The 25,321-nt window shown below is 52.2% G+C and overlaps 1 protein-coding gene across 4 annotated transcripts; it reads left to right on the top strand.

The window, feature by feature from the left end:
• Window positions 1-4,371: 4,371 nt before the first annotated feature.
• PDYN (prodynorphin) lies at window positions 4,372-17,604 on the top strand. 4 transcript variants are annotated; one of them, XM_081293276.1, is made up of 4 exons: window positions 4,372-4,528; window positions 5,871-5,929; window positions 13,688-13,832; window positions 15,583-17,604. In XM_081293276.1, exons 3-4 carry the CDS (start codon window positions 13,704-13,706, stop codon window positions 16,189-16,191), a joined length of 738 nt encoding a protein of 245 aa, XP_081149402.1. In that variant the 5' UTR covers window positions 4,372-4,528; window positions 5,871-5,929; window positions 13,688-13,703; the 3' UTR covers window positions 16,192-17,604. The 4 variants fall into 4 exon arrangements, with proteins under 4 accessions (XP_081149402.1, XP_081149401.1, XP_081149404.1 ...); XM_081293275.1 differs by having other exon boundaries at window positions 13,685-13,832; XM_081293278.1 differs by lacking the exon at window positions 5,871-5,929.
• The last annotated feature ends 7,717 nt before the right edge of the window (window positions 17,605-25,321 follow it).

Here is a 25,321-nt window from a genome sequence, read left to right as displayed (position 1 = left end):
GGAATGCACCCATGCTAGGATTGGCTCTTTCGTCTCTGGCTTGTTTCACTTAGCATGGTGTCTTCCAGGTGCATCCAGGTTGCAGCGTGGGTTAGAACTTTTTTTGTGTGACTCAACTACATTGTATTTATCCCTTCATCTGTTGGTATGTTTTTACCTTTGTCCATTATGATTAAGACTCTATGAAAACTGATGTAAATGTGGTATGCATACACAATAAAATATTATTTGGCCATAAAAAAGGATGGGCGGGCAGCGGGGGTTATTGCTTCGACTTGAATGAACCTGGAGGACATGCCAAGTGAAAAACTGCATGACCTTAAGCATCTAGGGCATCTGAAAAGCTGAACTCAGAACCAGGGAGGGTAAGGGGAGACAGGGAGAGATTGTTAAGGGCTCCAAGTCACAGCCAGATCGGAGGAATAAGTTCTGGCGTACTATTTCCCAGAGGGTGACTACAGTCAACAATATTGTATTATTAAACTCAAAACGGTTAGAAGAGAGGTCTTGAATGCCCTCATCACAAGCAAATGATAAATGCATGAGATGATGGATAACCTAAATATGCCGAGTCGATCAATACACAATATATAAGTGTAAATAAATACCAAACCTTCCTATTGTAGCCCATAAAGATGTACAATTTTTAAAAAAGGAAACAGAAAGAAGGGAACACAGCTCCTGACTCCTCCCAGGACAGCTGAACACACACACATCTGGGGCAGCGGGGGTCTGGCCTGCTCTCCCCATCCAGGCCCCTGGGGGGTCTCTGGCCTTCCCATGGACGCATCTCAGCATGCACAGGGACCCAGGAGACGTCAAGCTGACCAAGGAGGGGACCACCTTCCGCCCACGGTCTTAGTGATCTGTGTGGCCTGTTGTTCCAGGACCTCAGTGAGTACAGGACACACAAGGAGCTTCAGCACCAGGCAGATGCAGGGAGCGACACATCGTGGTGGCTTTAGGCTGCCCTCTGCCCCTTTCTAGCTTCCTGGGTTCATGCAAGTGACTTTACTTTTCCTGGCCTCTGTTTCCCAATCTGTAGAGTGGGAGTAGGAATCTCTTCTAATTGCAGGGTGGTTGATAAACATAGAGGGTTTGCAACAGGGCCCTGCAGGGAGGAAGCCTTTAAGAGATGCCGGCTTGTGGCTTGATCCCAGGTAGTACTTCCAGGCCAAGGCAGGAGCATTGCAAACTTGAGGCCAGCCCGGCAACTGAGCAGGACCCTGTCTCCAAATAAAATAAAGAGGGCTGGGGATGTAGCTCAGTGGTAGAGCATCCCTGGGTTCAATCCCCAGTACCAAAAAAGAAAGCAAGAAAAAAAGGAAGGAAGAAGAGAAGATGGTGGCTTTATTTTAAAATTTTGTTATTTGTGCATTTGGCTTTTGCTTTGCTGTGTTCTTTGTAGCTGATGATTGGACTGCTGTCACCTCAAGTTTTTCCTTCTGTTTTTTACCCATCCCGAGATCTCGACATCGTCATGCACAGAGGACAGGCAGGGAGCAGGACAGAGCTTGGGAATCAGTCCTGACAACCGTACAAAGCCAGTCCCATCCTCCTGCCTTCAAAAGATGACTCAGAGAGGCGACGTGTCCCCCATTGTCACGCGGTGAGTAAGCAGGGGGTTGGAGTCAGGCATGCGTGAGCCCTGCAGAGCCTGGGGTTCCTCGGTGCTGCTGCCTGGGCCCCTGACCGTGACCCCGAGAGTCCTGAGTTCTAGGTCAAGGTTCTCTAGGACTAGGGGAAGGCTATCCCTGTCCTACGTGTGTGCGCAGAGGACATCGCGGGAGGAGACGGAAAGGAGATGCGTGAATTGTGTGCCCTGGAGGCTGGCGACAGAGGCCGGAGGTGGAGGACACTAGACATTAGTGGTTGAGGCAGGATTAGGCCTGAGTGTCCCCACTCTCCACGTCCTACTTCTCTTTTTTAATGAATAGTGGTCCTGAGAGGCCCTGGCTCCTCTGTCCCTCCAGCCTGCTGGCAGCCAGGGTGGGAGCCATCGACCTGCCCCCAGGACCTTTCCAGGAGCTTGCAGAGGCAGAGGTTGGGCATCGGGGACTTAGGAGGCTGGAGAGCGGCTGGCGGGAGGTCTTGGCCGTGGGGACGCGCAGCAGCTCCCCAGGGTGACAGTGAATAGACTCCACGGAGTCCTCCGGCTGCCAGCCAGGAAGCCACCTGAGATGAGGCCAAGGATCCTGGGGAGCCATCAACCGCTAGGGCTGGGGAGAGGGGCTTCCGCCCAGGGCACCGGCCTGTCAGAGCCCATGCGCCCAGGTGGGGAGGGAAAGCCAGGAGTGGGGCAGAGGAGGCCTCTTTGGAAGTGGGGGGACGGTCTCAAGGATAGAGGGGACAGTGCTGCGGCTGCGACTCCTCCCTCCCTGAACTTGAGCTGCCCTGTCTGCCTGAGGACATCTTGGTGTCCACACCATGGGTCGCTTTTGGTGAGGACGTAACGAAATGGCTGGCAATGCCTGAGATGCATTAGGTGCTCAGAGAATGGCCCTTCTGTCCTTCTTCTATGAAGAGCATAATGACCCAGGACAGGGAGAGGGTGACACCCTGGGGAAGCTGCGCACGGTGGCACTGGAATGAATAAGCAATCACAGGGACACTGGCGGAGGAGCTCTCACCCAGGGTCAGCCGCGACGAGTGCTATCGCCTGTCCTCGTTTTACTCTTGCAAGATCCCAACCAGCTGGAGGCTTTGTCCCCATTTTACAGATGAACAAACTGAGGCTGAAGTCACTAACCTGGCTCAGGTGGCATCACTTGCAAGAGACAGAACTGGAAACCAAACCCACTTTTTAAAGTGGAGAGATGGACTCCCAGAGAAGGACACTCCTGAGCTCCAGGTCTCAGAGTGAGCAGATTCTAACCTTCCAGCCCAGAGACAGGTAGAGAAGGAAGCAGGACTTGGGGGCTTGGGTGTTTGTTTTTGAACCAGGAATTGAACCCAGGGGTGCTTAACTACTGAGCCATATCCCCAGAGGTTTTTGTTTTGTTTTGTTTTTGAGACAGGATCTTGCTAAGTTGCTTAGAGACTTGCTAAGTTACTGAGGCTGGCCTTGAACCTGCGATCCTCCTGCCTCAGCCTCCAGAGCCGCTGGGCTTACAGACGGGCACGCCCAGCTGGGGCCTGGTTATCAATGCTCACTTGGGGACTGACTTGCTGTGTGTTCTTGGGCAAGTTTCTCAGCTCTCAAGTCTGCTTTTCAAGTCTTTCTTCTTCTGCATGATGGGAAGGCCGTTGCCTATCTGGCCAGGTCACGAGGATGGAACGCAACAACTTTAGCTCACTGCCAGGTGCAGCATAGGTGCCCACAGACTGGGCAGCCCCACCAACCTCCCTCCCAGACCACTCATGTGCCGTTGACTTGAGGAGAGGAACACGTTTCCTTCCAAACTCCGAGTCCCTCTGTGTTCTGGCCAGGCTGAGGGGACACAAGGTGGGTGTGCTCTCCGCCGCCCACACGGAGCGCATGAAAAGGCACATCGAAGCCACATTTTGAGGGGGATTCGCGGGACGCCTTTTGCATCTCTGCCAGAGAAAGCTCAACCCCAGCTTCTGGCTGCGGGAATGACAGCTTCTGCCAGGGGTAGTGTGCCTGGCACGGGCTCGGGCATGTACCGGAGTCAACTGGCATTTGCAGGCAAAATGTGCACACGAAAACATTCCAGCACACGCATGCCACAGCCGGCACGGCGCTGCCACGGCACCGACACAGGGCGACACACGTGTCTGCCGGCTTCCTCTGCTGTTCCCATCCCTCCCTTCATTATCAGGAGGCTCTCGGCTTCTGCACCCCACTTGGTCCCTCCACCCTGTGTTTGCATCCCTCTCTGTTTCCACCTGTGCCTCTGTGTGTCCCCATCCCATCCCCTGGGTCTCTTGGTCTCTCTCTATCTCCCCAGCATTGTCTGCCAGGCTCCCAGGTCTCTCTGTTTCCAGTTCTATTTTGCTGTTTCTCTGTCTCTCCATCTGTCTCTGTGCCCGCCTGGCTGTGGGTCTCTGCTTGGCTCTCTCCCTCTCTTTCCCAGTCTGTCTTTTCTCTAACTCTTTCTGTCTCTGTCTTCCCCTACCTCTGTCTCTTTTTTTTTTCCCTGTGACACTCTCCTGGAAACGTTTCCAACGCTGAAGTGGCCGGATTTCAAGTGACAAACAGCACTACACCCAGGATCCACCCCCACCCCCTAACCCGGCTGCTTCCTCCTCCACATCTCAGAAAGAGAAGCTATTGTGTTGGGGAGTTGAGTGGAAGGGCCTGGGGGCCTGAGCTCTTGACTGCTCTGAGCGACTTCCCCATTGGCTCCCAGCAGCCTGTGCTCAGCGAGGACTGAGCGACAGGGGGAGGCTCTAGTCCATAAAAGGGGGGGACGAGGCACCAGACTGCCATTGCAAGGGGCTCACAGCTGCCTCCTTGGCACCTCTGAGGTGGAGTCCGGGCAGCCCCTGAGTCTGGGACCAGCCACCTGCCACCACCACACAACCTGCTGCTCCAGAAGCCGCCCAGGAACAAAGCAGCACACAGGTGAGTTCGGGAAGCGGTGCTGGAATTCCTGCTCTTGGTTTTATTTGGGTCCCTCTGGTCCTCTGCATCCGGAGAGGGTAGGGGCTTGGGCTGGGGGTGGCGGATTTGGGGCTGATTGTCTGGAAAGGGAGTTACAGTTTTGAGGCCAGTTTACTAAAGCCACACTGGAGAGGGACTGGCTGCACTTGGGTATCTCCCTCTCCCTGAACAGTCCTGCTTGACACAGGTAGTTGTCTCCCCAGAGGGGTCCTTGGTTTCAGTTACGGGGTCTTCTTCGGCTTGCCTTCTGCCACACAGAGTTTCCCACGCCAATTTCTGGGGTGCGGGGAAAACGGGTTGCCCCTCGCTGGAGGACAAGAGAGGTTTCGCTAATCAGGGTGATTTTAAAGGTCAGCGATCCTCGCTGGACTTAGAGAACAAGGGCTTGGGGACATTAATAAGATTCAGGGCGCTGGCATTTACCATGTATCATGTACATCAGTGCTACCACCAAGTTCAGCCCTGGCCTTCTTTTCTGATGGCTTTTAATTGCTGATAAGGTGCTGATGTGAGCAGCTTCCTTTGACGTAGTTTTACACGGAATGAAGTTTGGGGTTGTTTTGTTGGAGGGAGTTGTGTGTGTGTGTGTGTGTGTGCGCGTGTGTGTGTGTGTATGTGTGTTGGGGGGGTGATGACAAGATGCCCGGAAACCCAGGCTGAGCAGGATTTTTCGTGTCTATTTTACTTTGAAAGGACTTGTTGCTTTCATGTAAATTACAGCCGGAGGCAGCTGAGTTAGGCAGGGGCGGTAGCTCCAAATCAAAGCCACTTGCTCTCTGGTGAAGATACCCACATTCAAAGGAAGTCCTATAGAATCTGGAAGTTGGACCGGCAAATAGCCGTGAGCTTCAGGAAAGAAATTAAAAAAAAAAGAAAGAAAGAAAGGAAACAAAGCCAGTTGATAACTTCAAGGTTGCATAGACAATTCTGCCAGCTCTTACTCTTCCCTGAGTGTCTTTTTCTGAGAATCTCCCAAGCTTTACAAACACGCCTTAATTAAGCCTCCAAGCTTCCCAGGGGGAAACAAGCTCTTTAGGTTATTGGATCTGATTTCAGTTCCCCTCCCACAGACTGAAAGTCCTTGTTACCATCTTTCTGGTGAAATACACCAGGCTTGTCTTTCTGATTTGACAGGCATCGCTGTCGAGATCATTGCAAAGCCTCTCCGCCAGTCAATGCTCCTGTGCTCCCCGGGGGGCCTCACCTCCGCGCCCCCACCCCTCTGCGGGGCACCCTCCTCCTCCTCCCCCTCACCTTCACCCCCCAGGCCCACCCCACCTTGCCTTTTGTTCTATTTTCCCAGGTCATTCACCTCCCAGCTTTGAGATCTGCGTGGGGAGCTCCTGCAGCAGCCCCAGCCGGGTGAGTGGCGCTGCCCGGGGGAGGTTCGCATTCACCCACACGATTCGGAGCCCACGGCTTTGCCCCGCTGGTGCTGGGTGTGACGGGGGCAGGCACATCCCTGGTCTCCACTGTCTCCACCGGCAGCTGGGAGTGGGATGTCTTGGTGGTTCCTGAGGCCGCGTGGTGGGACCCAGTCCGTTTTGACAGGTTGACAGGGGAACGGGCAAAGAAATGGTTCTGGGCTGTTTGAGGAATTGGTCATCAGTTTCTTGAAACTCCTGAGAGCCAGGGATTTCCCATAATAGAGCATCTAAATGACAACCGAGACAGTGCTGGGTTCAAGCTCCAGATCCCACCCCTCATCGGCTGTGTGACTTTGGGACAGTAGCTGTCCTTCTCTGAGTCTTAACTTCCTCACCTAGACAACCAGGATAATACTATTCACTCCCTGAGGTTATTGTGAGGCTCCAATAACTGGGAGACTGGAATACACCCAGCATTCAGTAGATACTCAATAAATGCTGCCAAGTCCCTTTGAGCCTTCAGTTTTAAAATGGCAGGGTTGGACCTCCCCCTCCATCTTTCATGATCTCCTCCACCTTACCCTTCCATCCTGCTCTGGATGGAAACTGGATCGAACACCTGTAATTTCTTTCTGTCCACCTCAACAGAGGACCTCATTTCTCCATCCACGGTATCTGGGCCACCAGGTCTCCTCCCGATTGATCCTCCCCACCCGCCCCCTGCCCTCCTCCCTGGGTTATTCTTATACAATCGCTGTATTTATTAGTCCCCATCCATCATTCTGTGAAGGATCAATACCCGCTGGTTTGATGTCAGCGCCGTCCTGAGAGAGTGTGGTTCCCAGGCCGCCCCCCTCAGGGTTTTCATTGCAGCCTAGAAGAGGGGGATTAATCTCAGAGGGTCTCTGTGAGGCAGAGCTGGCCAGTGAGCATCGGCCCGGGGCAGCCAGGTGGACCTAGGTCAGCCCCTCGAGATGGGGTCCTCTGATGCTGGACCTCCAGTCTCCGCTGAGGCTCTCCACAGGAGGGACAAAGGCTCAGGGCCAGGCACTGGGGCTCCTCCCTCAGCCCACCAGTGCACTCTGTGGACCAGAGCGGTTGACCACAAGCTGCCGACGTATTCACCAGGGACTGTTTGTCCATGCAGTGGCTTCATCTGTCCTTGCCCCCTGTCTTATTCCTGGGCGATTCAATTTAGTTCGATGGTGTTTACTGAGCAGTTATTATGTGGCTGGGTCTCTGGCCTCTTTGGGGAAAGGACTTCGGGGGGAGTTATGGGCATCTGTGGCTCCCATGGCGGGCCAGCCTCCTGATTCGAAGCCGGCTTCCTGCCCACCCTCTCCCTGTCCCTGGTTCCGTCACCTCCCTCCTCCCCTCCAGGCAGCCTCCCCCTCTCTCTTTCTCTCATCTTCATTTGCTGTCCTGGTCGGCTGCCCCTCTCTCTGCCCTTCTAGGTGTCTTTAGATCTTGGCTGTGTGAGTCCCATGGACGTCACTCTTTTGCCCCCCTCTCTCTGTGTCTGTCTCTATTCTCCGCCTCCCTCTGTCTCTCCTCATCTCCCTGGTGGCCCTCCTTTGCCTTTCTCCCTAGCACTTAATGGTGCAAATGACAAAAGGGTGAGGGTTCCACAGAGATCCTGCCATTGGAAAAGCACCCTTTACCCTGCAGCTGGTGATCACACCCTGACCACAGAGTCAGGGCCACCGTTATCTTTGGCTTCTGCACAGCAAAATGTGTCCGACCCTTGAGGTGAGACCCTGGTCCTGCGTCCTGTGGTTTGAGGGTTGCTGCATGAGGCGGTGGTTTTGCTTTCCATGCAGAACCTGGGCCCTGTCCCTGCTAGTCGGTCATCTATCGGGTCAATGACCCGAAAGCCTAATAAGGACACAGTTTCTCTGTCTCGGGTCCATCTTTGCCTGACCCCTTGCAGACCCACAAAGATGCTCTTTCTATTTTACGTTGAAGTAAAATCTCCTGAAATGGTTTCATCTTGAGGAATGTGGAGCTTGGCAGATATCAGGAAGACCTTCCTGTGGATCTGAGCCTCTGTGACTTCTTGGGGTGCTTCTGCCTCATTCTGCTGTTCCCTGGTTTCTGGGCCTTAGCTGAATCCTTTCCCTTCTCTGAGCCTCTCTTTTCCTACGATATGGGGCTAATTGCACCCCATCCACTGGAGGCAAAAATGAAATAATTGAGATCAAATGTATAGCAAAAAGCTTGGCGCGCTAAGGAGGGTGCCCTGGGCCAGTTCCATCCCTGCCACTGGGTGCTCTGCGATCTTGGAGGGACTGCGTCAGGACCCGCCCTGGCCCCTAGAACTTGAGCTATAATATTAGTCCCTGACCCGTGGGGTCCATCTGGCGTGCAGGGGGCCTGGGACATGGCAGTGGCCCAGTCGCGTTGGCCCGCAGGGTGGCTGTCCCTGGGGCACCACCGAGACACTACCAGCTCCTCCGGGGAGTTGCAGCCAGTGTGGGAGCCTCAGCTCTGTCTCCACTTCCCTCCTGACTCATGATGTGACCTTAAACAAGTGACTTCATTTCTACCTTTTCCCATTTCCTCTTCTATCAAATAGGGATAATCATATGCGATAAAGTGCTCAGAGAGATAATTGCGACGTTAAATCAAGCCATTATTATTCCGTGCTGGCTTTTTTAATAAAAATGCTTGCTGCTCCTCTGAGCCCACGGCTGACTCCCGTGTAGAAATATCACCGAGGAGGGGAGAGGCCAAAAGACCCGTCCTCTTTCAAGAAACTCTGGGCACTGGGGGAAAAGAGGGTCCCCGTGTGAGGGCCCTTTAAAGGCTGCTGTCTCAGGGGACACTGTGGGGAGCTGATACCCCCCACCCCCATTTGCAGATGAGAAGACTGGGGTTTGTCACAGAGAGGGCACTGGGTCTCTCTGACCCCACACCCATGTCGTTCTCTCCTAAGGAAAAGGAAAGACCTCAGGCGAGCGGCCCAGGTCCTCTCTGTTCTGGCCGGGACAGCAGCAGGAGTGACCGGAAAGGGCTGTGAACTCATGGTGGGGGAGATGCAGGGCGCTGACCTCCCGGCAGGAGCTGCCCAGGGGCTGCCCACACTAACGAGGCATAGGGCAAGTCTTATTATTTGGTAATATATGCAAATGCCTGGGGGCCCAAGAAAATGACCCCAAAGACCATCAGAACCATAACTCGGTGATCAGCTTAAGGCAGCGGGGTCACACACTTTATCTGTCCAGGAACAGGGAGTACATATTTCTGGTTTCTGGGCCACGCGATCCTTGCTTCAACAATCTGTCCTGCTCTCAGCATGAGAGCAGCCCTGGAAACAGACGTCCTCGCGAGGCTGGGCACTGGGTGAGGACAGGCCCAGCAGGATGCGTCCATCCACAGAGGCTGGTGGGATTATGGAGGTGGACAAGTCCCCAGTGTCCTTTGCTTCTTGTTAGGGGACAGTCTTCCCTCGCCCCCCATCGGCCCGTGATTCCCTACTGGACTGTTGCTGAGCGGTCAGGTGGTGGCCAAGGACACCCTTCAGGGACGGCCCAGAGGCCAGGATTTTTCTTTGTGAGCCCCCTGGTCCACCCACCTGCAAGAGGGTCCCCTCCTTGCTTGGTGGGCTGAGCATGGCCTCCGCCAGGGTCCTTGGCTAGATGTCACCCCTGACACTTGCCGAGCGCGTTCACTTTCCACTTTTCCACTTCTCCCCCTGAAGAAGGATGAAGTCCGTCCCCAATCAGAGATGACAAGAAGCAGGGCCATCTGTGACCTCTGACCTCCAAGCTCCAGCCCTCAGCAGATCCCCACTAGAGAGGTGGACATGCTCTCCCCAGGGCCCAGCTGACATTATTCACCATTTATTTATGCTACAAAGGAAAGGAAACGGGATCGCTAAGAAGAATATCCAGGCCACCGGGTCACACTGGTTGAGCCACGCTGGACCTGGGGGAGCTGTGGAGAGCCTGTGTCATGGGAATAAAAACTCCCACCTCCGAGGTTCCTGGGAGTTGGTGGCTGTTGTAAAATCGATGTCACAGGGGCCCACGACTGTTAGTTCATCCAGGTACTGATTTGGTTCCCACCGCATGCCAGGGCTCTATGTTCTCTCTCTTCTGTGCTCCTCTGTCCCCTTCCCTTACAGCCCAAGTAAGACCAGGCCGAAGCCGTACTTTACTATTGAAGCACCTACTGTGTGCCACACGCATGCTTGGTGCTTCATAACGGTCTCACATTTCATTCCTGCACAACCATCTGAGACCTTATTATTGGCCCATTGTTTAGCAGAGAAAATGGAGACCTGGCGACATTAAGTGGTTTATCCAAAGCAGTGGTGAGTGGTGGGCTGGGGTCTGGGCCCCCGTCACTAACCTCACTTGGGGACCCTGCTGCAGGTCAACGGGAAGTGGAGGCCTCATCCCCTCCTTCTCCCCCTCTGCTTCTCCAAGTTGCCGGAGTCAGCTGTTTGGGGCTTGCAACTCTCTCTCAGGTGCTCAGCAGGGACAGCAGTGACCAGGTAGCACGTGTCTGTTGCCATAGTGGACCCCAAGCCCAGTGTCTCCAGGGAGTTTGATTTTTTTTAAGAGGCGTTGAAAATTGAATTTTTTGACTTTAATACAAAATTCTTGCTGGTTTTAAAATGCCACCTGTGTACTCAGTGACCTGGCACAGCGCCCCTGTTCTCACTGCAGCCCTGGACGAGGTGCAGGGACACCACTCGTTCACTCACTCATGTCTGGACCCAACGTCCTTGGTCTTATCGCACTTAGAACAGCTGCAGATCGGCTTTGGCCACGGGGGCAGCGCTACCCAGCCTCTGCCCACCCCTCCACTTTTCCAACCTCCGTCCCCCCCTCTCTGCCCTTCCTCTACCCTGGTCTCCTTGCCATCCTCACCCCCCCCACCCAACCTCAAGGACGTTCCACTTGCAAGGTGCCCCCAGCAGTGGACTTGAAAGCTCAGAGGTAATGATGGGACAGGGACAGCACAGGTGGCTGTGGGAGCTCAGAGGAGGGGCCTAATCCAGGTGGGAAGCAGTGGAGCCTGAATCTGAAGGGGGAGTAGGACTTAGCCAGGCCTGAGGTGGTCAGCAGGGTGGGTGGGGTGAGAGAAGCTTCCAGGGAGAAGAAATCGGGGGTGTTGCAAAAGTTTGGGGGAGCAGCGAAGGGCCATTGGTGGCATGGGTCGGGAATTGGTCATTGGGTCAAGAGCTCATGCCAGTCGGTGAGGGTGCTGTGTACCTGCTGGGAGGCCTTGGATAGATGAAACAACCTCTCTGGGCCTCCATTTCCTCATCTGGAAAATGGGGAGAACGCTAGTCCAGTTATGGCTCATCACGAGGACCCCTTCCCTAAGATCCATGCAGGACCGAGCTTGGGCCCAGCACACAGTGAGCACCTCGAAAATGTTGCCTCTGGATCAGGGAAGCCCTTAAGTGTCCTGTGAAGTGTGTCCAAGAGGACAAGATTGGAGGCTGCTCCAGAAGGGAGGCTTGGAGGCTACAACTGGGGTGGACCAAGGGGCCTGGGCAGTACCCGCTGGCCCAGAAGGAGAGCTCCGGAGCCGGACTGCCTGGGTGCGTCTCTCGCTCTGGAGCCCCTCCTAGCTCTGAGTCTTGGCAGGCTCCGTTCCCTCACCTGTCGGGTGGGTGTGGCCCAGTGCTTACACCATGGAGTCTGCGTGTGTACGACCTAACTCCTGAGGTCGCTCAGAGCGACCTGTCTCTGTTCCTCAGCTTTTCATCATGGTGACAAAACACTTGGGAAAACTGAGAGGAGGGGAAGTTTATTTCAGCTCCTGGGTTCCGAGGTTTCAGCCCAGGGTCAGCGGGCGCCATGGTTTCTGGGCCTTTGTGGACGTGGGCCTTGGTGGCGGAAGGGCGTGGGGGAACAGCTGTGTGGCTCAAAGAAGGAGAGAGAGAGAGAGAGAGAAGAGAGAGAGAAGAGAGAGAGAAGATTCCCACGAGATTGACATGGGACTGCCTATGACGTGGGGGTGGCTCTGTGCATCACAAGTGCCTGTCTCACAGTGAGGAGTGGGATGAGGTGATGGAGTGAGGGCCCAGGGTGGCAGGGCTCAGTAAATGGAGACTGGATCCCACTTCAGGCTACAGCATGGGGTTCTGGGGCTCATGAGATGGGATCTTTACAACCCCAAAACACCCCAAAACAGAGCGGGAAGCCACCAGCCAGGACGTCACGGGTGGCCGGGGCTCCGTGTCACACCAGCTGTGGCTGCCATCCAGGAAAGTGTGAGCCACCCATTTGTGTCTCCATATAAATGGTGCGGCTCGCTCACCCGGAACCCTAATCCGCTCAGCTGCTGATAGAGAAGCCCGGGGACAGGAGACAGACGCAGGTGGACACAAGTCCACTTCCCTGAGCCTCCCATTCTGGGCGTCCCCGTTCCGGGAGCAGATGGGACCCACCCTGAACCCCTGTGTGATCTTGGGAGAGCCTTCCAGTCTCTCCAGGACCACTTCTCAGCTGGTGATGGGCTGACTTCAATACACAGGTCAGGGGTGCTGTGCGGGCAGCCAGCCCCGGGTCTCACAAAGGCCACACTCTCAATGAGTGAAAGTTGCTCTAGACCTGGAGGCACTACGTGAGCTGGCCTTGCACCCCAGCTTCACCCCAGCAGGCGGGACGTAGGGGTGGCTCTGTGCATCACAAGTGCCTGTCTCACAGTGAGGAGTGGGATGAGGTGATGGAGTGAGGGCCCAGGGTGGCAGGGCTCAGTAAATGGAGACTGGATCCCACTTCAGGCTACAGCATGGGGTTCTGGGGCTCATGAGATGGGATCTTTGCACCCCCAAAACACCGAGCACACAGGACAGAACTGCACTGCGTGCCCACTTGAATGGCTTTGAGTCTTCACTTTTGGATTATAAAAAGAGTTGGCTGAAAGGGGTGGGTTTTAACAGCTGTTGGTGAAGCAGCACTTCATCGGGGGAGTATTTATTGAAGGCCTATTATGTGCTGGCCAGGGTTTTCAGGTGCTAGGATATAGCACAGAAGAAGCTGGATACGACCTGTGACCCTGGAGGTGCACATTCTAGAGGGGGATCATGCCCGAGCCTAACAAAGCACCACCACCAAGTGAACAAATATCAAATAAATAGGGAAGGCCATGAGTGTAACGGAATCAAAGCAGATGACGTGGGAGATGGAGGAAGCTGACACAGGGATCAGCAAATGCCTCTCTGGCCATGCCACATTGAACTCATTCAATACGCAAAAGAGGGAATCTTACGAAAATCTGAGGTCAGAGTACTGCAGACAGAGAAGCAGAAAGTGCAAAGGCCCTGAGGCAGGAGCAAGCTTGGCCTGTTAGAGGAACACAGAGCAAGTATTACAGAGAAGACAAGACATGGTCACTGCCTTTGTGGAACCAGACTCTGAAGGCTCACACAGCTAATTATCAAGTAGTACATTGTTTTGATGGAAGAGATGCAAATTATTGGGAGAATAGGAAAGATGAGCATCTCATTTAGCCTGGGAAAGCTGCCCAGAAGAGGTGATGTCTAGTCTAGGATCTAAGTGACAGGTAACAGAAGAGGAGAGGAAGGGTTTTCTGGCAGAAGGTGGAGGGAACAGCTTGTGCCTTTGTGGGACGGAGCCTGAAATGTCATCAAGGGAATTACAGTTGGTGCTCAGAGCTGAAGTGTTAGCATACAGCAGGCAGTCAGCACTTAACTTGTCAATTGCTTGCATTGATCACCTGGAACCAGGTGATTGGATTTCATCACCCTCGCCTTCTTCCTTCCCAGCAGGAAGAGACACAAGAGAATGGGGTGGCCAGAGTTGGTGATGGCCGCGTGCCTCCTCGCTCTCCCCTCTGCTGCGGCAGACTGCCTGTCCCACTGCGCCTGGTGTGCCGTGAAGACCCAGGATGTACCCAAACCCATCAACCCTCTGGTAGGTTTCCGGACAGCTTCCTGATGCCCAGGCCCTTCTGAGTGTGGAGCCCAGGGAGGGGAGGTCCCAGGCCCGGGCAGCTGTGCCCTCAAGGTACTCATAACCTTGTGCAGGGCTTGTCCCTGGATAAGGTGAGGCACCAGGGGCCACTGTCTCCCAGCTCCCATCCACACCCCAGATCTCACCGCCATGGGCTCCCTCCGGCCCGGACAGAGATTCAGGTACCAGGGAGCTGGATGCCTGGCAACAGGGAGGGTGTCTGTCAATCATGAGGCGCTGACTTCGCAGTCAGCAGATCTACATTCACTTTTCAGGGCTGCTCCCCCCCCAGCCCCGGGCTGATGGACACCTCTAAATCCAGTCACTCTCATGAAAAGAGCTGTCTCCACCACCCCTAACAGCTGGGATCTGTGTGGCAGGCTCTAAACTTTGCTTCCTCTTCTGGGTCTCGGCATCTCTCAGCCAGGCTTGGGGCCTTTACTCTGCAGACTCTCCCCAGTGCCTCGCCCACGATGGCAGGTAGCCTGAGGAAGAGGTGCCCAGGGTGTCCCTTCCTGGCTCTCTGACTCTGGAAACCCCTCTTGGAGCCTCAATTTCCTTTTCTGCAAAAGGAGGGTAATTCTGTGAGCACAGACGGTCTCAGATAGTGAAGCATGAGGACTTGTGGCATTAGATTGCCTGGGCTCACGTGGCAGCGTCAACAACTGCGGTCATCCTCATAGTCACCCCCCCATGAGGCAGATACTGTGTCCCCCAACTCCACTCTTGATGAAGCCTCTGAGACCCCTCACACGTGCTCTTTACAGCATGCTGCCCTGCTCCGTGTCTGTCAAGTGTTCTCAGCATCCTTCACACCCTGAGAATGTTAGGAGAACTATCTTCTCCCTCTGGAGGAGCACACAGAGCTCCGTGGGAAGATTGATTTTGATCAATTTGAGTCCAATTTTGGCATTGCCACCTGTAGGCATGTGTCCTTGGAAAAGCTGTCTCAACTCTCCAAGTCTGTTTTCTTTCACAGGGACACAAAAGGCATCTACCTTTATGCATCATTGGGAGCATTAAAATGGGTGGCCAAGTGCTTAGCTAAAGCCACTCATTTTTATTTTTTCAGATATTGGAAAAGGGGCTCCAGGGTGGGGCAGAGCATGTAGGTTTGTGTGGGTTTGTGTGTGTGTGTGTGTGTGGGTGTGTGTGTGGGTGGGTGTGTGGGTGTGTGTGTGTGGCACACCAGGGATTGAACTCAGGTGTGCTTAACCATTGAGCCACATCTCCAGCCCTTTTTTGCATTTTATTTAGAGACAGGGTCTCACTGAGTCGCTTAGTGCCTTGCTAAGTTACTGAGGCTGGCTTTGAACTGTGGTCCTCCTGCCTCAGCCCGCCCCTACCTGCTGGGATTACAGGTGTGTGCCACCTTGCCCGCTCCCAATCCTTTTTTATATTTCATTTAGAGACAGGGCCTTGCTAAGTTCAGAGCATGTGTTTTGATAATTTATTAGGGCCGGGCACAGTGCTGCACGCCTGTATTCCCAGCGACTCAGGAGGCTGAAGCAGGAGGATTGCAATGTTAAGGCTGGCCTCAGAAATTTGGTGAGATCCTGGGTCAAAATAAAGAATAAAAAGGGCTGGGAATGTAGCTCAGTGGTTAAGCGCCCTTTGGTTCTGTCCTCCCCAGTACCAATATATTAAAATAAAATAACTGAGAGTTGGATGAGGGTGACCTTACCACTGTGGTCTCCGGGGTCTTTTGCAGATTTGCTCTCTGGAATGCCAGGACGCCCTGCTGCCCTCGGAGGAGTGGGGGAGATGTCAGGGCTTCCTGTCTTCTCTCAACCCGTCCACCCTTGGGCTTGCTGGCCAGGAAGATCTGGAGGGCCAGGCAGCCTTGGAAGAGGCCTATAGAGAGCTGGCCAAGCTCCTGGGGCCCTTCCTGAAGGAGGCGGAGAGAAGCCAACTTCTCCCTGGCACCCTGACGAAGGAGAAGCTCAGGGGTTTCCCTGGTGGGTTTGGGGACCGAGCGGAATCCGAGCTGCCAGGGGGTGCCCAGGCGAACAACGGCGCCCTGGAGGCTGCTGCGCTGGACATGGATGAGGAGGATGCCAAGGTCAAGCGCTATGGGGGCTTTCTACGCAAATACCCCAAGAGGAGCTCAGAGGTGGCCGGGGAGGGGGACGGCGACGGGGAAAGGGCGGGCCACGAGGACTTGTACAAACGCTACGGGGGCTTCTTGCGGCGCATCCGTCCCAAACTCAAGTGGGATAACCAGAAGCGTTATGGCGGTTTCCTCCGGCGCCAGTTCAAGGTGGTGACTCGGTCCCAGGAAGACCCCTATGCCTACTCCGCCGAGCTCTCTGATGCGTAAGCCCCTCCCTGTGCAGTTGAGTCGGAGCTTCCCCGCCACCTTCCCGCCCCGAGCGCGAGCGCTCCTCCTCCCCGCGCACCCGCCCTCGTGCTCAGCTCAGCACTGGCTACAAAGTATCCAAGCGCAGCCTTCCTCCCTTGGCCGGGGACTGTGGGAGTTGCCTGGGGTCAGTGACGAGAAAAAATGGAGATCCCCCTTCCAACAGTGCTTGGCTGAGACCCCTCGACCTTTACAACCACCAGCAGCTTTTGATATTCCTCCACCCGATCTTATGACCCCCCCCCCCCGCAACTCCAGGAATCCAGAGAGACTTGTTCTTTGGATCTATGATCTCCAGACTTTCCTGATTACATGCCCCTCTCGGAAAACAACAACAACAAAAAATCCAATAAGCATGCCCCCCAGGCAGGCAATATACATATGTACCATAAAATAAGCAAAGGAAAAACTTAAATAAATAAATAGAAATCCTAGCCTTGTATGCTCAAACCTCAAATAATCTCCTTGCGCACCTCACCTTGGAGACTGAGCATTAGGTGAAAAGATTAAACGTTTTGCCTTTCATTGGATCAGGAATTCTGCCACGGGGGAGTCCAGTCTTTTAGAGGGTTCAATGTCTGATTTGCATCTTCTGAGCCCTTGTGATTTGGAAAGGCACCTCACTGGGAGCTGAGCTCCCGGAAGTCCCATTCATGTGGTACCTTGGCCAGATCTGTTCTCCTTCTGAATTCTTAAATGATCAAGGAGGGAGCAGAGCAAACCAATTTGTTCTGTGCAACAAATTCAGAATGTGGACCGGTTCCCTCAGCGCTCATTAGGCTAATTAAACCGGTTGGTATCCCACTCCTTCCCCTATGATGAACTGAAGCAGAGTCAAGTGGATGAGGTTAAGGACAGCCATGTTCCTGAGCAGATGAATTGGCTGCCAGGAGTCCAAGCCATCTGGCCCAGCGTATGCATCGGGCATTGGATGAGGGAGTCCAAAGTTAGAGCCTGGAAAGAGAAAGCCCTCCTCCACTCCCTGGGCAATTCCTTCCTCTGTGTCTCCAAATAAAACCAGAAAGAGGAAAGACATGATGGAGTGTTTGAGGCCAAATGAGTTCCCTTGATTCAAATAACCCAGAATCAGAGGCAGAGACTTCCTGGTGCTTGGGTTTCAGTCCCCCCACTCTCTCTCCCTGACACTAGGTTTGGGTTTGTGGGTCCAGCAGATGCTGCTGGACAGGAGAGAAAACAGACTCAAGCTTGGGTCATTTGTACAAGATGCTTCTGAGCAGACCTCTTCATGCACAGCCTCTGGGGCTCTCATGGTGTTTGGAAATGTACAGATTGTTTTTGGGGGTTATTTTGTGTGCTTTTTAAAAATCCCATTTATGCAATTTACTTGGAATTTGCTTTGCCCTTAATAGGCCTGTGTAATTTCCTTCTCCTCCAGTACAATAAATAATAGATGCTAATGATTTGTGTGTGTGAGTGTGTGTGCACCAGGCCCTCGTGAGCCGAAGGCCCAGAGAGAACAAAAGATCATTTGCAGAAAAGAATGCTAGGGAATGAATATCTATCATGTATCCATACACAGTTTACACAGTGCACATTCATCACACACATACGCTCACACACACACATATATACAGCCATGTTTGAAAACAAACCATGGCATGATAGAGCCAAAATTTTCAGAGTGCCACAGTCTTAAGTTTGATAGTTGAATCTTGAGTAAATTATCAAATCTCTGGGCTTTACTTCTCTCTTCTATAAAAATAAAGAGTTATAGGGCTGGGGTTGTGGCTCAGTATAGAGTGCTTGCCTCTGCACGTGTGAGACCCTGGGTTCGATCCTCAGCACCACATTAAAAAAATAAAAAATAAATAAATAAAAATAGAGATATTGTGTCCATCTACAACCAAAAAAAAAATGTAAAAAAAAAGTTAAAGTACCAATTTTGTCGAGTAGCTGTGAGAGTTTGATGACATCATATATGCAAAGCTCCTAGCACATAAAGTTCACCCTCAAAATGAGAGTTTCCTTTCCTCCATTATCTTAGGGGACAGCAGCAAAGCTCAATGTGCAGCCACACAATAGAGAGCACAAGGAGGGGTGTTGGGAAGGGAACTGCTTTCTATGCTGGAAAAGTCCAAGAAAGGAGAGAGAGAGAGAGATGTTCCTAATGAGGGTGTGTGTGCTTGAGTGACAAGCTAGCAGAATGTCCTGTACTAAAATGACATCCTAGGGCGGGGAGCCTGGCTCAGTGGTAGAGCACTTGCCTGACATGCTCGAGCCATGCTGGGCTCCATCCCCAGCACCGCAAAACAACAACAACAACAACAACAACAACAACAAAAATACAAAATACATCCTTCACTACAGGGTACAGATGAGATGTGTTTAAATGGGTCAAGCGTGCAAGGGACAAGATGGCTACAGACCCCACAGGGACCATCTGGACACTGGCTTTCTGAACAACTTCATGGAAAACACAGGGGCAGGGAGGTCTCAGTCATTCAAGGCACAAAGCTGCAGACCTACTGTGTGTGGTACACATTCACTAGGTGGGAGGTATAGGAAAACAAAACCCAGGCCTCTCTACTCTTACAGAACTGACGCTTGGTGGGGGAGAGAGAAATAAAGAAGTCAACAAAATATAAATATAGAATTAAAAATAGTGGTAATTGCTCTAAAGAAAAGAATCGGGATATACAGGTAAGGGGTAACAGGTGTGGGGGAAGCATCTCCCTAAGGTATTGAGGAGACTATTTTCTAAGGAATATTCTATTCTCTTTTTTTTCATTTTTTGTTTTAATTAGTTATAATTATATAGTAATTAAGTGCATGCATTTATGCACTTAGATATATCATACATAAATGGGGTATCATTTCTCATTTTTTCTGGATTATTCTATTCTTGATATTCACTGGAAAATCAAGTTGGAAGGAAACTGAGGTTTGGATCCATCTTATCCAACCACCTACCTTGGGCCAAAATGGACACATTGATAGTAAACTTTAACCTGCCTGAATAATTTTATTGACTTGGGTCTCATAACACGTTGCCACTCCTTGCCGATTCAGCATTGAAAATTCCCATCTTTATGTTAGGTTGATGTTTAGATTCCTGTCACTTTTACCCTTTGGGTCCCGCTCCTGCTGTATGCTAGCCTGGGAGATCCCTTAGGGAAGGATTTTCTGTCACTTGCAAACAAGTAACACAAACAGGTTAAATGAAGAGAGAAAACAGGAAATTTGTTGGCTTATGTAAATGAAAAGTATGGCAATATTTTGCTTTGGGTAGAGCTTGATCGAGGAGCTAATTAAGAACCTCAGGACCTCCCATCAGGGGACTCCTTTCTCCTGGGTGTTGGATTCATTGTGAAGTTCCAGGTGCTTTTAGATGGCTTCCAGAAGCTCCAGGCTCTGCCATGCAGGTTTAAGTCCCATGTGCTATTTTCACAGTGATTCTAGTCAAAATTTCATTACACCCCATTGGCTCCTATATCCAGTCATGAGCTAATGCCAATCATGTGGACAGATTAGTGTGGGGCTCTGATTGGTCAGGACCAAGCCACATCGACAGTCCAGGAGGCAGGGTTGAATTCAACCACAGGTGACCTGGAGGAGGGGAAGAAGTGGGTCATTCTGGAGAAGGAAATTAAAATGTGGCTCCCGGATGGTGAGGGACAAATGCTGGACCACTGGACACTAGATGGTCACCCACTTAGTGAGTAGAGCCGGCTGCTGGGGTCTGGAGAAGCTGGAGAGTTTGTGCCACAGGAACGTGGTCCCAGAGCAGCCAGACCCTGACTCGCACGATACTGCAGACACCTGGATCCACAGAGGACGTCTCTCAGGGTTTCAATGTGGACGAGTCATGTTTTTTAAAACATGACAAACAAGAATATGTTGGCATGACACAAATCACTCTCTTGCCATTATTCAATGACTTCATTTTAATTTTAAAAAACACTCCCCTGGGCTGCGGATTTCAAAACATTATCACACTGGCCTCCGGTTCCTCAGCTTATCTCACTTGGTCACCACGAGGCAGGTCCAGAGGGTAGAGGGGTCACGGAGGACCTGGGCTCAGACCTCGAATCCCTGTGTGACCCTGGGCAAGCCACTGCTCTCCACGGAGCCTTGGTTTTCAATCTGTCAAGTGGGGGAAGAGACATGGGCGTCACTAAATGGAAGCGAAGACTCAGTACTGGAATGTTTCCAAGGCTGGTGACACACAGGAAGTGTGTGACACCCATGGCGGTCCTCTCTCCCAGGGTGGTGCCTGGTGATGGAGGGTCTGATGGAGGTGTGCGTCATACATTGTGGTCCCCCTCTCACAGGGTGGCACCTGGTGGCAGTGGGTCGGATGTCTCTGGGGTGAGGCACACATCCCTGTAGAAGGGAAAACGTTCTGTTGGGAGTAAGAAGACAGTGACATTTAAAACATAAATATTTGTCATTGAGGTGTCTCGTGCCTACCATAAAGTGTGCTTAAGTGAGTGACTCCAGGGAGTTGCTGAGCGCACACACACCCCTGTGTGACCACCTCTCTGTCCACGGTGTAGGACATTCCTGCCCCCCACGGGGTTCCACAAGGTCATTTTAATGAGCTGCTTGTGGGAACAGGGAGCAAGCTAGAATTGGAATCAGGACCAAAGCATGGCAGGCCTTCCAGAACACCGACCCTTTGTCCTGCCACAAAGGCCACCGTGCAGCCACCACAGACCCGTCTTTGGTTAGGGGATGCCAACGTCCCAGTAACCTTAAAAAATGCACGTTACTAATAGGCGTGCGGTTCCCATGGCAACGCTGTACACCACCACGGGCGAGCAACGTCTTGTCATAATGATCGTGACAGTCATTATGATCCCTCGGATTTGGACTGCTCCTCCCTCACCCTCGAGCTCCGAGCCCTTCATACAAATGAGCCCAGCGACCGACTGGGCTTGTCTGCTAATTAAAGACCCCAAAGTGAAGACAACAGAGATCCCTACGACTGCGTTGGGAACAACGGTTCCCTAATAGGTGTCATCTCACACTCTTGATTCATGTGCTGGGTCCACGTCACCTCCCGTTAGCTGTGGAGATTTATAATTACTCCCCCAAAATGTAAATGTGCACCTAGGATGCTTCCCGCCACCTGTCCTGTCTCTAATTTAAGCCAAGCCCATTATTCTTTGCCCCCCTCACTCTCTATCGCTCTGAAGGGAAGTTTCCCTCCTCGATGTGCAACTGTCTGTCTCAGCCCCCGGAGGACACCTATCCTGGGGCCTGGGGGAGTAAGTGGTGCTTGGATTATTGGTGAGATCCGTGCAGACTTTGAACCTGAGGAAGGAGCACTGGACTGAGAGTCCAGGGCCTGGAGACCCGAGCAGGGTCCGCGCCCTGCTAGCCCGCTGTGGGAGGTGGCCTGAGACCTCCCCAGGACACAGATTCTCTTCTGTGAAATGATGTTAACAATATCGTAGGATCTCTTGTCCTCTCAGGAGCTGATGCCTAGTATCTGATCTGCATCCGCCAGGAAATGCCGAACACAGCTTCCGTGTCCTTATCTCAAAAGGACAGTGATGGATTCTACCCTGCGGGGTAGGAGGAGGTCAGGGATGAGAAGACAAGGGTGGCATCTGGCCCAAAGTTGTTGAGTAGTCAGTGTCCGTGTCTTCCCCACTCGAGGCCATCTGGTCTCTGATAGACATTTATGGAGCACCTGTTGTATACCTGGCACTGGATGAGCACCAGGGGATTCAGTGGTGATTGGGCAAAGTCCTCAGTAGGTCTCAGGGTGTCAGGTGGTTCCGAGAGGTGGGAAGGAAAAGCAAGAGTAAGGGTGCCACTGGTGGAGAGCAGGAGCGGTCTCTCAGAGAGGTCACAAAGGCCTCTCCAGAGGGGTGACATGTGATGAGATGTGTCAGAGATTGAGTGGGGAGCCTGCGGTTGTGCAGGCAGGGTTAGGTGGGCGGGGGAAGAGCCCCCAGGCAGAGGGAAGGGCAAGTGCACAGACAGGCCCCGAGGAGGGTGGGAGGCTGTTCTGACCAGGGGAGGAAGGAACAGCTGGCGTGCAGAGGCAGAGGGTGGGCAACAAGGCTGCCGAATCAAGGGGACCAGCTGGCATAGGGCCTCCTGCATCTCAGCACCGTCCCTGTGCCCACTGTTACCCTGTCGGTGGTGGAGCCTCTTGTGCAATCCAAGCATCCTGGTCTGGACCGTTGATCATACTGTTGCCCAACCTGAGGGCCCTGGAAATGACCTTGACTTTTGACCTACGATGAAATGGAGTAAGCATAGGAGAGACATTGTTTGAGCTGGATGTAAAGAGATGGCGGTGGCTGTCATGGGGAGGGCAGGCTGTAGGGAGCCTGAGGGGATCTTCCAGTAAATGGCACCATCCAAAGTAAGGATAAGAGACAGAGGTGACCAGGAACAGCACAGGAATTTTGTTTTCCCCTTGGGAACAAAGCCACTGTCACAACACTCTTTTCCTATCCAGCAGACATGGGCATCAGACCATGGCCCCTGAGCAGACCGAGCTCCCTGGCTCATCAGGTCGGGGTGAGTTCAGTGTGTGCCAGGTGGCAGTGGAGAAGTCGGCCTGGAGAACTGATGGGATGGAGGAGGAGGGCAGCTCAGAGTGCCAGCCCGCCACCCTCTATCTCAGTCTTGAGAAATGTGGCCTCGGGGTTTGAACTCCCTGGGAGAATGGCCTCTGAATGAGGACTGGATTTACGTAGAAGATGCATCATTGGCAAGTGTGCAAATCAAATTTGTGCAAATCGAATTGTATTTTTAAGGAATGAGGGAATATTGCTATTCAATTTCCTTATTGATTTTACAGACCATAATGATGTCTCTTGCCCATTTAGAAACATTTGAAAAGTCCAGAAAAGCATCAAGAACGTTCACGTGAAATTAACCAATCAATGGTCAGGGTTCAGACAGTGAATGCACACTGAGTCCTCTCCTGGGCCAAGGCGCAGTGGGGACCTCTGCCCTCAGGTGAGCCGGGGAGACCCTGCAGAGCAAACACCGATGGCAACTACATGAAGAGTTACTCTGGGGAGTGGTGCATGAACGGGAAGCTGCCAAGTGGAGGATTTCAGTCAAAGAAATGACATGGCCCCACATGCACTGAATCAGAGTTTTCTTGGACAAGATGAAGCATGAACATTTATACCTAAGCATTCAATATAGAAAACAGCTATCTCCCTTGATCTCCTCTCAAAGATATCAATCATCAATCCATTTTAACATATCTCCTCCCAGGGTGGTTACTCGTCTCTGAATCCTGGATGATGCGCTTTTCTCATGTAACATTATGTATTTTTTTTTACACATTCTTCATAAGTGTGAGTTATAAATCTGCACAATCACAACAGTTGACAAATTGGATATGCCACACTTTCCTGAAGCATTCCTGATGGGTGGGGGGGAACGAATACCTGGTTTGCCTTTGATTTCCCAAGGCTGTGACTTCATTCTGTTGTCATTATGAATCGTATCTCTTGCATTTTTGAAAGAATCCTGGATGAAAAATTCAATGGTTGCCGTTCCTATGGGATGGACGTTTGAGTTGCTTACGGTGCGATTATATTGCTATTGCTGCTGTTGATAACCCTGCGATGGATGTATTCCAACTGATGAGCTTCAATGAACCACATCGTCACAAGCAGTCATTGCTAAAAGGTCACCGAGATTCAACTAGTGTTTCTCAAACTCAGACATCTAGGTCGCCTCTGCCAGAGCCCGCACGGGCATTACCATTTCCTAACACTTTTCTGTAATGACTTACTTTTTAAAAACCTCTGTAATTTGATTTACGAAGGAAACTCGATGTTATTGCCATGAGTGGAAAACAGAGAATATGTCCCATTAATAAAAGTGGTAGAACTATGAATTCAAGGAATAACACCACAGGAGGGGCCACTGTGAACCTGCTCAAGACAGCACACACAAAAAAGGACACTTTGCAAGCGTCAGAGGGCGATTGAGACTCTCCAGTTCCAAAAGGAGCCTTTCTCTGCTGTAGAATTGGAAGGTTTCAAAGAGCGCTGGAAACCGCCTCCCCCCCCACCCCAGTCCCAGGCAGCAGAGTGTCGCCTAGCATCACCAAGGGAGCTGTATGGGGCAGGGCTGCAGCGACCTCAGGTCACAACAGGCTTTGTGCCCTGTAGTAACGAGCTCCGCGCTTACTCCAAGGGTGTCAGGGTGAGTGGCATGGTCCACCCTATGGCCAGGAAATGAATGCCACTCTGTGTCAACCCTGTCCTGTCAACTGGCTAGCTGGATCATTCACCAGCAGGACTGCCCCATAGCTCCTGCTGCAGAGGATGAGGCAGGAACAGATAAAGTCCATCGTCCTTTGTATAAGTTACATGCAATGAGATCTTTAATCTTGAAAAACATTAATAGAAGGTGCACGCCTGTCATCCCAGCAGCTGGGGAGGCCGAGGCAGGAGGAGCCCGAGGCGGGAGGATCGAAAGTTCAAAGCCAGCTTCAGCAAAAGCATGGTGCCAAGCAACTCAGTGAGACCCTGTCTCTCAATAAAATACAAAATAGGGCTGGGTAGGTGGCTCAGTGGTTGAGTGTCTCTGAGTTCAATCACTTGTACCCCCCCCAAGAAAAACCAAAAATTAATGCTTTATTTTTTTAATTTTAGGTTTACAGAAAAAAAATGAGAGTCCATAGAGTGCCTAGGTACCCTTTTGTCTCTGCAACATCTGGAGTTTCCCCCACCATATCCTGCATCCCTGGGGGACATTTGTTCCAATCCATGAGACAGTACTGACACATTATTCGAGTTTTCTCCTTGTGCTACATAATCTATGGGTTTTGACAAATGTACAATGACATGTACCTGCCACCGTCGTAGCACATAGAATAACAGTTCCACAGTCCTCGGGGTCCCCGTGCTCCACCTGTTCATACCTTGCTCTGGAAATCCCTGGCAACCGCTGATCTTTTTACCATTTCCCTAGTCGCGCCTTTTCCGAGTGTCATGTAGTTGGAGCCAGGCAGCATGTAGCCTTTGCCAGACCGGCTTCTTCCACTCAGACACGTGCTCTTGAGGCTCTCCTGGCCTCTTTGTGACTTGAGAATTCACTTCCTTCTGTCTGGATGACATTCAGTTGGATGTGTGGCCCG

The sequence above is a fragment of the Spermophilus citellus genome (assembly GCF_964194105.1).
Source record: "Spermophilus citellus genome assembly, chromosome: 4".
Lineage (NCBI taxonomy): Eukaryota > Metazoa > Chordata > Mammalia > Rodentia > Sciuridae > Spermophilus > Spermophilus citellus.
This window is presented reverse-complemented; position numbering and strand designations above follow the sequence as displayed.